Source organism: Panthera pardus, unplaced genomic scaffold (assembly GCF_024362965.1).
Source record: "Panthera pardus isolate Hobbes unplaced genomic scaffold, ASM2436296v1 HiC_scaffold_24, whole genome shotgun sequence".
Lineage (NCBI taxonomy): Eukaryota > Metazoa > Chordata > Mammalia > Carnivora > Felidae > Panthera > Panthera pardus.
The window spans coordinates 9,783,680-9,798,770 of record NW_026526810.1 but is presented as its reverse complement, the minus strand read 5'-3'; the positions used below and the strand labels follow the sequence as shown (position 1 = coordinate 9,798,770).

The 15,091-nt window shown below is 47.2% G+C and overlaps 1 protein-coding gene across 2 annotated transcripts in view; it reads left to right on the top strand.

Moving 5' to 3' along the window:
* The window catches only part of IGF1R (insulin like growth factor 1 receptor), a 300,234-nt gene that overhangs the window by 272,269 nt on the left and 12,874 nt on the right, over positions 1 to 15,091 (top strand). For both annotated transcript variants that reach the window (XM_019460140.2, XM_053888755.1), the window contains 4 exons: positions 1,607 to 1,836; positions 2,148 to 2,258; positions 6,436 to 6,595; positions 10,656 to 10,785. In XM_019460140.2, coding sequence (XP_019315685.1) covers positions 1,607 to 1,836; positions 2,148 to 2,258; positions 6,436 to 6,595; positions 10,656 to 10,785 — 631 coding nt within the window. The remainder of the gene's footprint in view (positions 1 to 1,606; positions 1,837 to 2,147; positions 2,259 to 6,435; positions 6,596 to 10,655; positions 10,786 to 15,091) is intronic.

The following is a 15,091-nucleotide window of genomic DNA, read 5'->3' as shown; positions in this document are numbered from 1 at the left end:
CTCTTCTTAGGGGCCGTATAACATCTAAGCCACATAGAAGGTAGACTCCCGTTTACGAAATTCCTAAACTACATATGGAATGGGAAATACAAAAGTTCATATGAGAGAAAATTCTAGATTGATGAACATAGGCCATATTGGACACTCCTCAGTGGCGTAAGTTGGTGGGATCTCTTGGGCCTAATTTATAGACGTCTTTCCTTCCAGGCATAAAAGTACAGGAGACCCAGTGGTGTTGGAATACAGCTGCCAGCCACTGCTTCTCCCACATCCAGCCGTAAGAGCAAGGTTAACGTCCAAAAGCATACAAGCAAACACAGATGCCATCGCAGCTCCCCAGTCCTGCATTTCTGAGCCGGGACCCCTTCCTGGTATACAGTGGAGCCTGCTGGGAATCCCCCTCTCTGGCAAGGACAGAAGCACACACAGCATTAGAAGGATGTCCTTATAACTGAAATTTCTTAGGGAGGTAATGGAACAGGTCACAGTTTTCTTTTTCTTTTTCATTCTGCCCATCTGAGTTGTGGGATGGATCCTCTGTATTGTTTTCTTTTCTTTCTTACCTCCCTTCTCCCTTTTCCTCTTTCTTTCTCCTTCCTGCCTGCCTGGAATTACTTCTTTGTTTTCTTAAACCAGATTGACTGAAAGCCTTGGCTGGAGAAGTCATGTTCAGGCTCTGTCTTACCATGTCCCACCTCCCAGCCCCTCAACCCAGTTGTGGGCGGTCCCTGAGTTCATGGAACTCAGGCCAGGGCCCTGGGGAGACCCCTGTGCTCATCAGCTGTCCCTCCACCTTGCTCACCACTGATGGTCCTTGGTGCCAGAGTTCAGCAGCTTCTGTTCCTATATAGACACCCCAGGGGCTTCGGTGAGGCTGGAGACACTTGTCTAAACTAGAATAGTGCTACCAATAGAAATAGAAGGCCAGTCCCATATGTAACCACAAGTTTTTCTAATAACCACGTTTAAAAAAGTATAAAAGAAACAGGTGAGGGGCACCTGCCGTGGCTCAGTCAATTGAAATCCCACTTCACTTAGGTCACGATCTCACAATCCGTGAGTTCAAGCCCCACATCAGGCTCACTGCTGTCAGTGAAGAGCCCACTTCAGATCCTCTGTCCTCCCTCTCTCTCTGCCCCTTCCCCACTCACGCTCGCTCTCTCTATAACATGAAAAAACATTAAAAAAAGAGGTGAAAAAGTGTTCACGATACACGTTATTTAACCCGGTATGTCCAAAGTATTATCAATTTAAATAGGTAGTCAGTCTAAAAACTATTGAAATATTTGCGTGATTTTTTTTTTCGTACTAAGTCTTTGAAGCCTGTTGTGAATTCTATACTTAGCGCATCTCAAATTGGATTCCTTTGTGGTTCTTGTGTGCTGTTAGTATCCTAAAATTATCTCAGAATCCTTGAAGACTTGAAATACCAGTGTGTGACCGTGTAGCTGTCTTGCAAAGATTTCAGGACAAGCCGTGTCACTGTTTCCTGATGTTCTCTGTGGACTTCAGGAAGTGGCATCTTGTATTCTGGTTTCCCCAAAAGCACCTTCTGCCCAGGGGCTCCCTGCCTTACCTGTTTCGGTTCTGGTTTCTTCTTCTCCAGTGTATGTACCTGATGAGTGGGAGGTTGCTCGGGAGAAAATCACCATGAGCCGAGAGCTGGGGCAGGGCTCGTTTGGGATGGTCTACGAAGGAGTTGCCAAAGGCGTGGTTAAAGATGAGCCCGAAACCAGGGTGGCCATCAAAACGGTGAACGAGGCCGCGAGCATGCGTGAAAGGATTGAATTTCTCAACGAGGCTTCAGTGATGAAGGAGTTCAATTGTCACCATGTGGTAAGAGAATGCCCTGAGAAGCCAGAAACTGACGCAGGGAGAACACCTCAGTGGGGCCCCCCAGAGTGTCAGTGGCATCACTTGGGGGTTTGGTGTCTCGCCCCGCCTTCCAGAGTTCCCCGTCACCTCACTGTTGGCCCTTAGACACCTGTGCACTAGCAGCTCTGGCTGTGGGGTAGACCCCGGCTAGTGGGGGCCCTGTGGCCTGCACATCTGGGCTCTGCAGGTCACAGACTATTCTAGCAGCCTGGATGGGGACTGTCGCGGGCAACCCTCACCCTCTGAGTCCTTCTCTCTGTCATTCCTCCCAGGTGCGGTTGCTGGGCGTGGTGTCCCAGGGCCAGCCGACGCTGGTCATCATGGAACTGATGACGCGGGGCGATCTCAAAAGTTATCTCAGGTCTCTGAGGCCAGAAATAGAGGTCAGTTTTGGTTTTCATGGACTTCATACGTTACCTGTTCTTTCTTTAGCACCTTCCTACCACATCCCCCCCAGAAGATATTGTGTGTTTATTTTTTATTTTTAAGAAATTTTTTTGAGTGTGAGCCGGGGAGGGGCAGAGAGAAGGGGAGACACAGAACGGGAAGCAGGCTTCCGGCTCCAAGCTGTCAGCACAGAGCCCGACCCGGGGTCAAACTCGCAAACCGTGAGATCATGACGTGAGCCGAAGTCAGATACCCAACCAACGGAGCCACCAGGCACCCCTGTGTCTTTAAACCTGCTTACTTTTCTTTTTTTCTTTTCTTTTTTTTTTTTAACGTTTGTTTATTTTTTTGAGACAGAGAGAGACAGAGCATGAACGGGGGAGGGGCAGAGAGAGAGGGAGACACAGAATTGGAAGCAGGCTCCAGGCTCTGAGCCATCAGCCCAGAGCCCGACGCGGGGCTCGAACTCACGGACCGCGAGATCGTGACCTGAGCTGAAGTCGGCCGCTTAACTGACTGAGCCACCCAGGCGCCCCTAAACCTGCTTACTTTTCAACATTGAATGTTTCTTGCTGCATGCTTGGTTACAGGTTCTTTGTATGAAAGATGTCCCCGACTAGAGAGAGACCTCAAGATTTTGTGGGAGCCCCTTGCCATTTCTCAGATACCCTTCTACTTAACCCCTCTGTGCTCCTGTTCTGCATTCCGCCCCCCTCTAGTTCCCTCCTCTGCCGCAGGTGCTCCCTGACTTCTCCCTGCGTCTGCACAGCTTCCTCCCTGAAGCCTTCCCTGCTCCCCTGCCCGGAAGGCAGGAACCCTCCATGACTGCTCCCCTAGCACCAACTCTCTCTTCTATGGTCCTCCGAGTGGATTCCCCTTCCACCCCATCGTGTTCAGCTTTTCCTCCCAGGCTCTGAGCGCTGCCAGTTCAGGGTCCGTGTTTGTGGCAGGCAGTCTTTCAGTAAACGCCTGTCAGAGTTCAATGTTAGGTTGACGTGATTCTTGTTGCTGGTGTGGTTTCCCACCTGGCTCTGTACACATAGATGCCCCCTTATTCATGAGCCCCCTCCCCACACACGTCCCTTCCCCCAGGCTGTCAACAGTCTGAGCCTTTGAGACCGGGAGGCCCTGTTTTCTCGAACTCTGCATCCACATGTCAGGCTTGATCCTGAGGCAGAATGATAATCACCTCGGCTGCACAGTGTCTGCTTAGTCTAGTAAAAAAGACCAATTTGTGTTATGAGCTTCAACTTGTAAACCTGCTGAAGTCCTCTGCAATTTTTCATTAGTCACTGTGGTGTCTCCCCGTCTGTGGCATGAACCCACAAGGCAGCTTTTTAGCATATGGAAGCATGACTCCAAGTGAGTCACTCTAGGAATAAACTGGTAGATAAATACTTACAAATAATACCAGCAACATCTGCCTTTCATTCGGCCCCCTCGGTGGGTCTGAAGGCCTCACTTTCACCCTGACTTTGCTCTGTGGTGAGCAGGCTTTGCATCTGCTTGTATTCCCAGAATACTTCCCTTTTGAATCTCTACAGCCTTTCCCTGTTTGAGTCTAATCTTTGGTTTTCTTTTCATCTACAACTTAATTATCTCCCAAGTAGTTGTTCCTTAAATTTTAGTTCTGAGCACCTGTTCGCATGTGGCTTCCTCCATTCACAGCAGATGATTGTCCTTGTGGTTCTCTGAGGGTCACGAGGCCAAGTGTGGCCCGGGGCCCTGAGCAAGATGATTTATAACACACACCCACCCTCTGCTCTACAGTGTGCCTCCCCAGGTCCCCTGGATCGTAAACTGCCTCACTTCTGTAATACACAAGCCAGCATGAGGGAGAAAAGCTTCATCAGATAGGTGGCTCAAGACACGGCAGTGTATTTCTTATCAGATTCATGCAGACATCTGAAAAGTATGAAACGCTCATTCCCTGCGTCCCCGATTTCAGGCACAGAATAAACGTTTGGAAACACGTAGTCTCCGTCCCGGCTCTGCTGCAAGCTGTCTGCCGTCCTCAGGCAGCTGCTTCGGGCCTCCGCACCTCAGTGTCCTCGTGTGTAAAATAAGATGGTTGGACAAGAAGGTTTCTGAAAGTCCCTTTTCCAGATCTCAAATTCACTTTTAGATGTGTCAGATTTAAACTTGTTCTTTCTAACTCAGGTCAAGGATAAAAATATGTATGCTTGTCCTGCAGATTCATTATACTCTATTTGGCATCTTCTCCCCAAGTTAAGATTTGCTCATTTACTTTGCTAAATGTGGGTGTTTGTGTATACATGCCTTCAGTAGCTTGAAGCAGATTAAAGATTTCCGCTCTCTGAAACGCCTGAAAGAATGGCACTGTGGCACCATGAACTGATCAAATGTCAGCCCTCTCTTCCAATATGTATAATCAGATTCCTTTTATTGATTCTATCCTTCATGTTAACTATGAATGACCACTTCTTTTTTCTTAAAATTTTTAATGTGTATTTTTGAGGGAGAGAGAGAGACAGGGTGCAAGCAGGGGAGGGGCAGAGAGAGAGAGGGAGACACAGAATCCAAAACAGGCTCCAGGCTCTGAGCTGTCAGCACACAGCCCGATGCGGGGCTCAAACTCACGAACCGTGAGATCATGACCTGAACTGAAGTCAGATGCTTCACCGGCTGAACCACCCAGGCGCCCATAAATGACCACTTCCAGTAAACACATATACTTAATACTCCACAGCTTAAGTATTATGAGCATCAACTTAACAGTTCACCTGCAGATTTCCTAGCATACCATGCACATCTAAAGCCCCAGAAAGCTTAAAAGGCAACGGTGGGTCCTGAGCCAGAAAAGCTTGTCTAAAGGAGACTCCCATGTAAAAAGAAAGTGCTGGTTTGGGCTTACCCTTGGGGACATTATGTCACTTCTCCCAGGAAACTCCGTGATAAGTATTTTAAACCACCAGAGACTGTCTTGATAGTCTCTTCAGAATGTAAACATACGCCATGTGTAGGGAACTACCCCACAAGCGCTTTGGAGGGTTGTTGTACTGCTTCTAGAAGGCAGCTTTCAGCAGAAACCAGCACATCACTGGGCAAAGCCAACATCCACTGAGCACAGACCCTGGCCAGGCACTGGCAGGCACTTTCCATGTGTGGTCCCAGCTCATGCTTCCGGCAGTGACCCCACCCAGGCATGCTCTTCCCATGGCACCCAGGGTTTGAGCCGGGAAGGTGGCGCTTTGGGACCTGTCAGAGTAATATGGCTTTGCAGTGTTGTAACAGATGCTCTGTAGTCAGGGAAACTGAGGTAAACTGTATCGCACAGCACAAGCAAGAGGTGGTTAGTATCTAAACTGTGGCGGGCTGATTTGCTCTGTATTTTTTTATTTTTTTAGGATGGAGAGATTTGGGCACATGTTTTATATAAGCTTTTTTCTAAATGGATTTTTTATTATTCTGAAGTATTTCTCTTTAATTCCAAAGCCTCCTCTACAAAGAGGAAATGCTTATCATGTTACGTGTCCCCGTTTTACATTGATCCCCCTCCAGAATATGCTTCATCTGGACTTAAATTAATTGGCGAGTGCCTGTTTTCCTTGGTGCCCACAGAAAACAACAACCCAAGGAGTGCCACGTTGTGAAGTGAAAATGTTAGTCCTGATACTTTTGTACTTTAGATGAAAGTTAAAGAGAAAGAAAAAGATCAGATACTTGATAACGATGCTCACATGGGAAATAAAGCATACAGTGTCCATTTGGGAAACACATTTACTTATTTCCACACAGCCTTTGTAATATTCTCTCGCTCCTTTCACCTGCACTTTGATTATAGACAGAAAAGGAACATATAAACTGATAAAAACTTGAGTAATCAAGAAATCTTAATATCTGAAATTGTTAGTTTCACTTTAAATAATTTTTGCCCTACCCAAAATAGAAAATGCTGGTCCCAAGTTGTGCTAATTAGCGTTTCTCTCTGCAACTCTGTGTGATGTGGTCAGCGGGCAAGCGCATGACTTTACCACGAAGCAGATGCTATGGTCTCCATAATAATATGTTCCTTCTGAGCAAGTCCTGTTTCTTAGCAGACTGACCTGTGGTGCTCAGATTGAACAAAGATGGATTTGCACACCCTGGAAGAATTAGGGTGGGGACACTCCTAAATTCTCACGTGAATTTTTTTTTTTTAATCTCCAACAGAATAATCCAGTCCTAGCACCTCCAAGCCTAAGCAAGATGATCCAGATGGCTGGAGAGATTGCAGACGGCATGGCATACCTCAACGCCAACAAGTTTGTCCACAGGGACCTTGCTGCCCGGAACTGCATGGTGGCTGAAGATTTCACGGTCAAAATCGGAGGTGTGTTCTCAGCTTCCCAGGTCTGAGCAGGAGCTAAACTCACACACATTTCAGAGACTGAGCTGGCATTCACCCACCTGTGAAGAGGTTTCCCAGTGCTTCCCATGAGTACAGAGTCTTGTACTGGGGAATAACTTGGTTGTCTCCAATTGATAGTCAATCACAAACCTCACTGGGCTGGCTCAAATCCCTATAACACATGTGGGCACAGCAGAACAGGCAGTGGACAAGGATGAGCTGAAGCCATGGTCTCTGAGGTAGCCTCTCCTGGCATTTGGGGCATTTTTGGGCAGAAGAGTTCTAAGCGTTGGTTACAGAAATAATTGAGGCAATGTCCTCAGGTGATTTTGACTTGGGAGTAAAAGTTGCCATATAAATTACCAACATTTCCTCCAATGTTTCTGGCTTGAAAGGGGTTTTGCCCTCTCAGTGGTCCATGGAGTTTTCTAAGATGTGAGGCCCCCAACGGTGAAGCCCCTGCATAGAGCAGTAACAGTGACAGGGAGGTGCAATCACTCAGGTGAGGGAAGATCACTGCTTATTGGGGTTCACACCCAAGTTGGTCAACCTCTAAGCTCTTGACCTGTGTATTATAACGCTTAGCTGATCAACCTGCTGGTTAGACCCCTTGTTGCCACCACCCACTGAAACACCAAAAAAAGGGGGGTTGGGTTGCATTTCTGGTGCTGGTTAGAAATTCATTTTAGCCTTTAGGTTTGGGTTTTGCTTTGATCTCTTAATCCTGATAAAAACACTTATAACTTCAGGGCTACTCAGGAAAGCTACCTACTTTTACCAGAACCCTTACCTTCCCATTATGAGATGACAATGGCTCAGAAAAACATCAAGTATTTATTCTGAGAAACTTCAGAGGACACTTTACATCCAAAATCCATTTAAAATTAACCTCCTTGATGTAGCTGACTTTGCTAACACATAGAAACAGACACAGAGAGTTAGACAAAATGAGGGGACAGAGGACTATGTCCCAACTGAAAAACTAGCACAAAATCACAGCAAAAGAGCTGAGCCAACCAGAGGTAGGCAATATGCCTGATAGAGAAATCAAAGTAATGGTCGTAAAGATACTCACAGGACTTGAGAAAAGAGTAGAGGATCTCACCGAGACCTTCAACAAAGAGACAGAAAATATACCAAAGAACCAATCAGACAGAGATGAAGAACTTAGTAACCAAAATTAAAGATACACTAGAGGGAATCAATAGGAGAGGAAGCAGAAGAACTGATCCCTGAACTGCAAGAGGGAGTAATGGAAAGCAACCAAACAGAACAGGAAAAAGATAAAAGAATGATAAAAAAGAAGGATAGGTTAAGGGAACTCAGCAACACCATCAAGCATAATAGCATTCACATTATAGAGATCCCAGAAGGAGAAGAGAGAGAAAATTTATTTGAGGAAATAATAGCTGGAAACTTCCCTAATCTGTAGAAGGAAATAGACTCAGGAAGCAGTGAGAGCCCCCAGTAAAATCAACCAAGGAGGTCCACACCAAGAGACATAATAATTAAAATGGCAAAAGGTAGTGATAAAGTTTTAAAAGCAGCAAGAGAAAAGAAAGCAATTACATACAAGGGAAACCCCATAAGACCATAAGCTGATTTTTCAGCAGAAACTTTATAGGCCAGAAGGGAGTGGAATGATATATTCAAAGTACTGAAAAAAAAAAAATTAAAATAAATTTAACCTTTTTCTAGCTCTTGAACTATCTGTTATGGAAATGCTCATCTTTCTTTAGCAGTATATTTTTTCTTTAGCAGTATATTTTTTCTTTAGCTATGATTTTGAATGAAATATTTCGGTCCTTTAGTTGTGAATGAGGAGTATCCCCTCTTGAATAGTTATCAAATTAGGGGTTAGTGTCTTTATTTTTCATTTGGAGGAAACAGAGATGATGAATGGAGCCATATCATAGAGCAGACATCCCTGAGTCATCAGAACTACTCATTCATGAGCTACCAGTATGTCCCTGGATTTGGCCCTTTGAGGCATCCACATGTCTGGTGCCCCTTGAATCCCAAGAGGCTGACAGGCTCCAAGGTTTCTAGGAAACAGCCTCTCTCGCCACTGTCTGGGCTTTCTTTGTGCTCCCTGCTCCCTTCCCCTTCCCTTTTCGTTCCTTCCCCTTTTCCATGAAGACTCAGATTATTCCCATGGAGATGCCAGGCAGCCCTCCTTCCCCAGCGCTACAGAACAGGGAAGCCCTGAGCTTAAATCCTGGTTCTGCCGCTAGCAGATGAGACTTGGGACTAGTGCCTTAAGTTCTGAGCCTCAGTTTCTTTCCCTCGGAAATGGGGATGCTGATAGAGCAGACCCACGAGATGGTGGGCAGGACTGGGCACAGGACAGCTCCAAGCACACGCCTGGCACAGGACAGGTCCCCAGTAGATGTCAGTTCCTGGGGCCATCAGCATCCTGCTTCCCACACCCGCTTCCTGGCACACGCAGGAGCTCAGCTCATGCTACCTGCTTTCCGGTTTCACATCACGGTGGGAGAGCTCTTGTCGGGCCACTTGCCATTTGAAGTCCAAATCAGCAAGGACCATATTTGCCATTTAACCCAGTGGCACATTTACAGTGACATTTGTACTTGCAGTTTTTCTCACTAACATTTGGAATTTTTCTTTTGTGCTGTGGAAGAAATAGGTTGTGTTCTTTTTCTGGGATTTCTTTTTTTTTTTTTTTTTCTCCTTTTTGTACAAGTAAAGACAAGTCCTCTCCTCTGCATGTCACTGGATTAATTCTGAGATAGGGTTCCAACACTTCGTTTTTATTCCTCACTTGGGTTCGAAAGATCTGTTTTTCCAATGCCCGGTGTCTCATGGAGTCCAAACATGACAAGTAATTTCACCAGAGGCAGCTGTTGACCCCTCAGCTCAGTACAAGTAAGTTGTGTTGGTTAACGTGCAAGGAACTTTATTCCCTGTGTTTGCTTTGTAGCCTAACCGCTTTGTGGCACAGTTAGAGACATGAATGAACATTTTAGAAAGGAGAGCAGCCCTTTCTCCTGGGGAAGGAAACGGAAGAGTCCCTGTAAGAAAAGGTTGGGTGATTGAGTGGAAAATCAAAATCTGACAAAGAAGCGATAATTTAGGATTATAAAGCAGGCCTGCCATCAAACATAATTATGTGACATCTTTTAGAGACATGGAAAATGGAACAAATTTTCAAAAACGAGTAGGAGCATTATGTTGAAAAACATTATTGGGTAATAGCTTCAGGGGCCTAGTAAATAGCATCTCCTAGCATCTTACTGTGTACTTTTCTTTCCCCGTGAATTGGTACTTTCAATATTTTCCCCCTTATTAAGCAGTAAGACTATTTTATTTCCTCTGGCAGTGGGGCAGTGCTACCAAGTAAGTAAGAATCAGAATGCTCTTATTTATTTCACCAGGTTCTAAAACCACATGTAAATGACCTTTGGTCTACACGTGAATATTTTCTTGATAAAGTGGGAGACTTGGTAATTTATAAACTGCTTCTCACTTTAAATGAATAAAGGAATTAACTTTTTTATTTATCTGTTTCTTTATTTGGAATGAAATTAAATTTTTTTATTTTTATTAATTTTTTGAATGTTTGTTTATTTTTGAGAGGGAAAGAGAGACAGAGACAGAGTGTGAGTGGGGGAGGGGCAGAGAGAGAGGGAGACACAGAATCTGAAGCAGGCTCCAGGCTCTGAGCTGTCAGCACAGAGCCTGACGTGGGGCTTCGACCCACAAACCATGAGATCATGACCTGAGCCGAAGCCGGATGCGTCACCAACTGAGCCCTCCCCAGGTGCCCCAACTTTTTTTTTTTCAAAGGACTCAAATTGTAAACCTATTTGAAGCAGACATTCATTGGTATTTACTTGTCACAGGATTAATCGATCAGTCATCCCTTATCGATTCTGCCTTATACAATTGTAAATGCTGATACCCAGCCTCCTGAGAGTGTGGCTCACCCGTGGGTGCCCCACAGCTGTGATGGAACATCTTTGCTTCCGCCCTGAGAGCTGCTCAAAGTGCGTCACTCTTGTGCCTTCTCTCCACCTTACAGATTTCGGTATGACGAGAGATATCTACGAGACAGACTATTACCGGAAAGGAGGGAAGGGGCTGCTGCCTGTGCGCTGGATGTCACCCGAGTCCCTCAAGGATGGGGTCTTCACCACTCACTCTGACGTCTGGTATGAGAGTCTTCTTCTGTAATGCGAGCCCAGAGCCCTCCAGCTTCCACAGATCCCACTGGCTCCGTCTCGAGGGCTTTATGTTTCTATTGGTCTCTATTCTCGTTACCCCCGTTTCCAGCTTTGGCCAAGCGCTGTGTGGGCCATAGTCCTGCACAGTTGAAAGGCTCCTGTTGTCAGTGGGCTAGCTGAGGACAGCGGGCATTTGTGGGCTCTAAAGAATTTGTGAGACCCACATTTCTTGCAGTCCTTAAGTGCTCGGTAAGTGGCGAGGAGCCCTTGAGAGACAGACTATCAGGGGCCGGGACATGTCCGAAAACTTCACCTCTCCCCTGGCCACCTGCCCTCGTTCCATCTTTCCCAATAAATAGATAACGTGGTGTGTGTGCGGCTGCCTCACCTAATTACAACTCCGGATTGCAGACATTCCTTTGTTCACACCCAAAGCTTGTGAGTCTGGATGTGTTCTCTCATTGGTCCCATCTGCTGTCTGTCCTTTTTCAAAGGACTTCACCATTGTGGACCCAGGGATGGGGTAGAAAGCACAGTGTCTCCCTTCACGATAACGTATCTTGGGGTAGAAAGCTTAGCTGAGGAGTACAGAGGACTCTCAGTAGCGCTGTTTCCTGTGATACCTCAGCAACACTGTGGAGAGGAGGCCAGGTTCTGAAATACAACTGAGGTCCTTGGCAGGCTGAGGCCCTGGCACATCTACCTCCTAGAACGTCAACTAGTTTCTTGGCTGTCCTCTCGGGAGGTCCCATTGCTGCTGTGTTACGGAAATGGGAGTTGTTTACTCAACTGTCTGGACGACCACATAGAGGAGCTATTTAAATAGTGACCGACATCATTTTTTTTTTTTTTTTAACCTCGTGAACCTTTCGTAGTTCAAGGGCCTTGGATCTCACTACGAAGACAGGTGCAAATTGGAAATAGCATTTGAATACGACCCGGCAAAGCGTGATTGCTTCTCGAGTTCACGTACGAGATCTGTTTTTGCAGTCGGTCTGTCCAAGATAGTTAGCTCTTTGCTGTCAAATCAAAGTGCTCACCACCATTTTTAGATGTAGAGATGATGGGGAGAGAAGGTCTGTTCATGCATCTGATTATTGTAGCCTCTATACCTCCCAAAGCTCTGAGGTCAGCTTGTAGTACAATAAAATAGAAAACCGTGCGAGCCAGGGACAGCAGAGGCAGGATGAGAAGATAAAACTAGAGTTATTAATATCTCACAGGCTAATTTTGCCCAAACCCTGGTTAGCAACGAATGCCACCAGCAGCAGCAACAGAGGGACATGCAGGGGGTTCGATGCCAGTTTTCTCCCACTCGACGGCATCGACATTATGCATGAGTAATATGTGTATGTAAACAAGAGTGTCTATTTGATAATCATTCCATTCAGTGTTCAGGCATTAACAGTGCTTTAAATTCTTTTTTTTTTTTTTTTTTTTTTTTTTTTTTTTTTTTTTTGGTAACACAGCCTTTGAGGGTAATATGGGTAGGGTAGGCCAGGACTTGGTGAATATGGAAGGTTCCTCAGCTGCCTAGGATCTCATGCCCTCCCTGTCAAAGGAATGGGCGTCACCTTAGATTGTATTCAATAGCACAAAACAGGTGTTCCCAAATAGTTGAAACTCTAGAAAGAGATACAGAGAATTGTATTTGACTGTGTCAAAGAGACCTCAGCGTCTTTGGTTTGGGAGGCACTCCCAAGGTCGGGTCCAGCCCCCACATCCCACCCATGGCCTCTTTGACAGCTAGCGTTCAGGCTTCTGCTCAAATGTCTCCAGGACTACTTGTCCTCTCCCTCACAAGGACAGGCCACCCTAACTCTTAAGACGCCCTTGTTCTTTGCACGTCTTTCTCATATGATGCTTAAGTCTGCCTCTTGGTGACACCCGTTGGCCCTCCTCTGTAGCACACTCGCATGCTCTCCTCTGTTTTTGACGAGACGGGCCTTGGAGTCACAAGGAAGTGGTCTCTTTTCTCTAGTTTGAACACTTCCACATTTTCCCAGTGCCCTCTGAGATTTTATTCCCAGGCCCTCGGGCTCTGTGCTTCCTACCCCTGCAGCTCTGTCGTAGCACCGTGTCCTTGCAGGACGATTCCTTTGGCTTAGAAGACACAAGTGTGCCCTCCAGGGATGGAGGGAACCAAGCAAAAAACTAGGCAGTTGGGGCCCACAAGTGTGTCCCCTCCCTGGGCATCTGGATCACCCTCCAACAGTCTTCATTTCTTGACTTACTGAGAAGGTTTCCAAACTTCCACAAATACCTAGGCCCGCACCCACTTAAAATTATTTGCTTCTTTGCTGGCTAATTCATGTCAGCGGGGAATGTGGAGATCTGTGTAGGTCTCAATTTACTGGTGGGTGGGACACAGACATGATCCTGTCGTGGTGTGCTGAGGTGTGGTTCCTGAACGCTGGCCCCAGGTGGCAGTGGCACTGATGTGTGATAGTCACATCAAGTTGTACCTTCTTCGGGGCAAGCCCCCCAGTGCTCATGATTGGAAAAGACGTCACGCAAAGACATTTGTCTAGTGTTTACAGATGAAACCTGTCCACAAAATTCATGACTCGGTACGATATGAAGGCATTGAAACCAGTGCCCATGCCGTTGTAAATCATCTGCTTTGAAAAGTACACAGGCTTTGCCTCTTAGTGTCCCTGTCTGGCCGTGTGGCCTTGGTCAAACCACGGGGCATCTCTGGGCTTTGGCTGCTCAACCTGTGAGGTGAGGTCTGCTTTGGAGTGTCTGCACTCCCTACTAGGCCTGCAGTAGCTTGCTGAATGTTTACATGGCTCCTGTGGCAACTAGTGATGCCAGGGGGGGCGTCTTGGTGTGGGGTAGAGATGGCTCAGCCTTCACGCATTGGACTCTGCCGGTCACGTCCCGCGAAGCATGACCAGACTCCAGCATCAAGTGGCCCTCCCTGACGAGGGATACTGACATCACACAGGAGTCACTCCAGGCCAGCCCTGTTACCTGCTGTGTGACTTCATGTGTGTGACCGTGAGGACCTGGTGAGGCCCAGGAAATGCTCAGTGTGTGCAAGAACGGGGCGACTAGAGACCGACTCCCTGTCCTGGAAGGGTGAAGTCTTGTGGAGAAGAGGAAGTGATCCTGACAGGTTGGAGTCACAAAAGCCTGGCCAGAAGAGACGGGGCCGTGGGGCACCCTGAAGTAGAAGTGTCACTTACAAGGCAGTGGGGATGCAGGTTCTAGACCGCGGGAATGCCGAGAGAGGCTATGGCGGCAGGACACGCTTGCGAAAGACGGTGGGACTTCCTTGAGGGAGTTAGGGTGGAGAGAGAGCAAGTAAGGCCTCAGATGTTGTGTCAGGGGCTTGGGCCTGATTCTTCAGGTTCTGCAAAGACGCATAAAGCTTCTGAAGGAAGAGCGACACGGGAGACTGTCTTAAGATGTTCATGTTAGCTAGAGCATCAGGCCGCATGGTGAACGGTGCTAGCACCAGAAAGGAAGAGTGCTATAGGCCGAGGAGGACCGTCAGTGCCGTGGTGGGCCCTGAGGAGGCCGAGGGAAGGACGGCCTTGGGTTGACTGCTCGAGTGAGGCAGGACACCAACTACTTGAGGCCAGAAGAACAGGACCGAGAGGCAGAGCTTGGGCTGAGACACGGGAAGTTTATGGATAGCCAAGTGACCGGGAGCTTGAAACAGAGCACCCGGAGCCGAAAGAGTCCGTGCGGGAGCCGTTGAGTGAGAATGGGCTGCTTGAGAGGGGCTGGCCCCACCGGCAGAGTCTGTGGAGGGGAAGGGGCTCTGGGAGGGAACTGTGTTGTTCTCAGAGGATTCCTGAGGCCAGGCCTGCAATCAGTAAAAACAGCCACGCTTGTCTTTCCTTGCACTGTACCGCATTCCAGACATGAAGGTTGGGAGCTCCGAGGCACGCTGCCGATGTGACCAGGCCCACTCCAGTATGACATCCCAGCACCAGAGTTGTGGAGAAGCCGGCTGCCTTCAGCCCAAGCCTCTGAAGTGTGCCTTCAGCCACACTTAGGCCTCTGAGTCTTTGGCTTTTCTAGGTCTCTTGTGCAATATAAAGGCTATTTCTTGGTCACTGGAAATTAAAAAGGGCCTTGGGTGAGTCAGTCCTCTGCTAAGATTTTATTTATATCTGATATCTGTTCTTAGTACAAAGTTGCACAGAAACCTTTTTTTTTTTTTTAATGTTTATTTATTTATATTTAGAGAGAGAACATGCTTGGGAGCAGGGGAGGGGCAGAGAGAGAATCCCAAGCAGGCTCCACGCTGCAGTGCAGAGCCGGACATGGGGCTCGAACC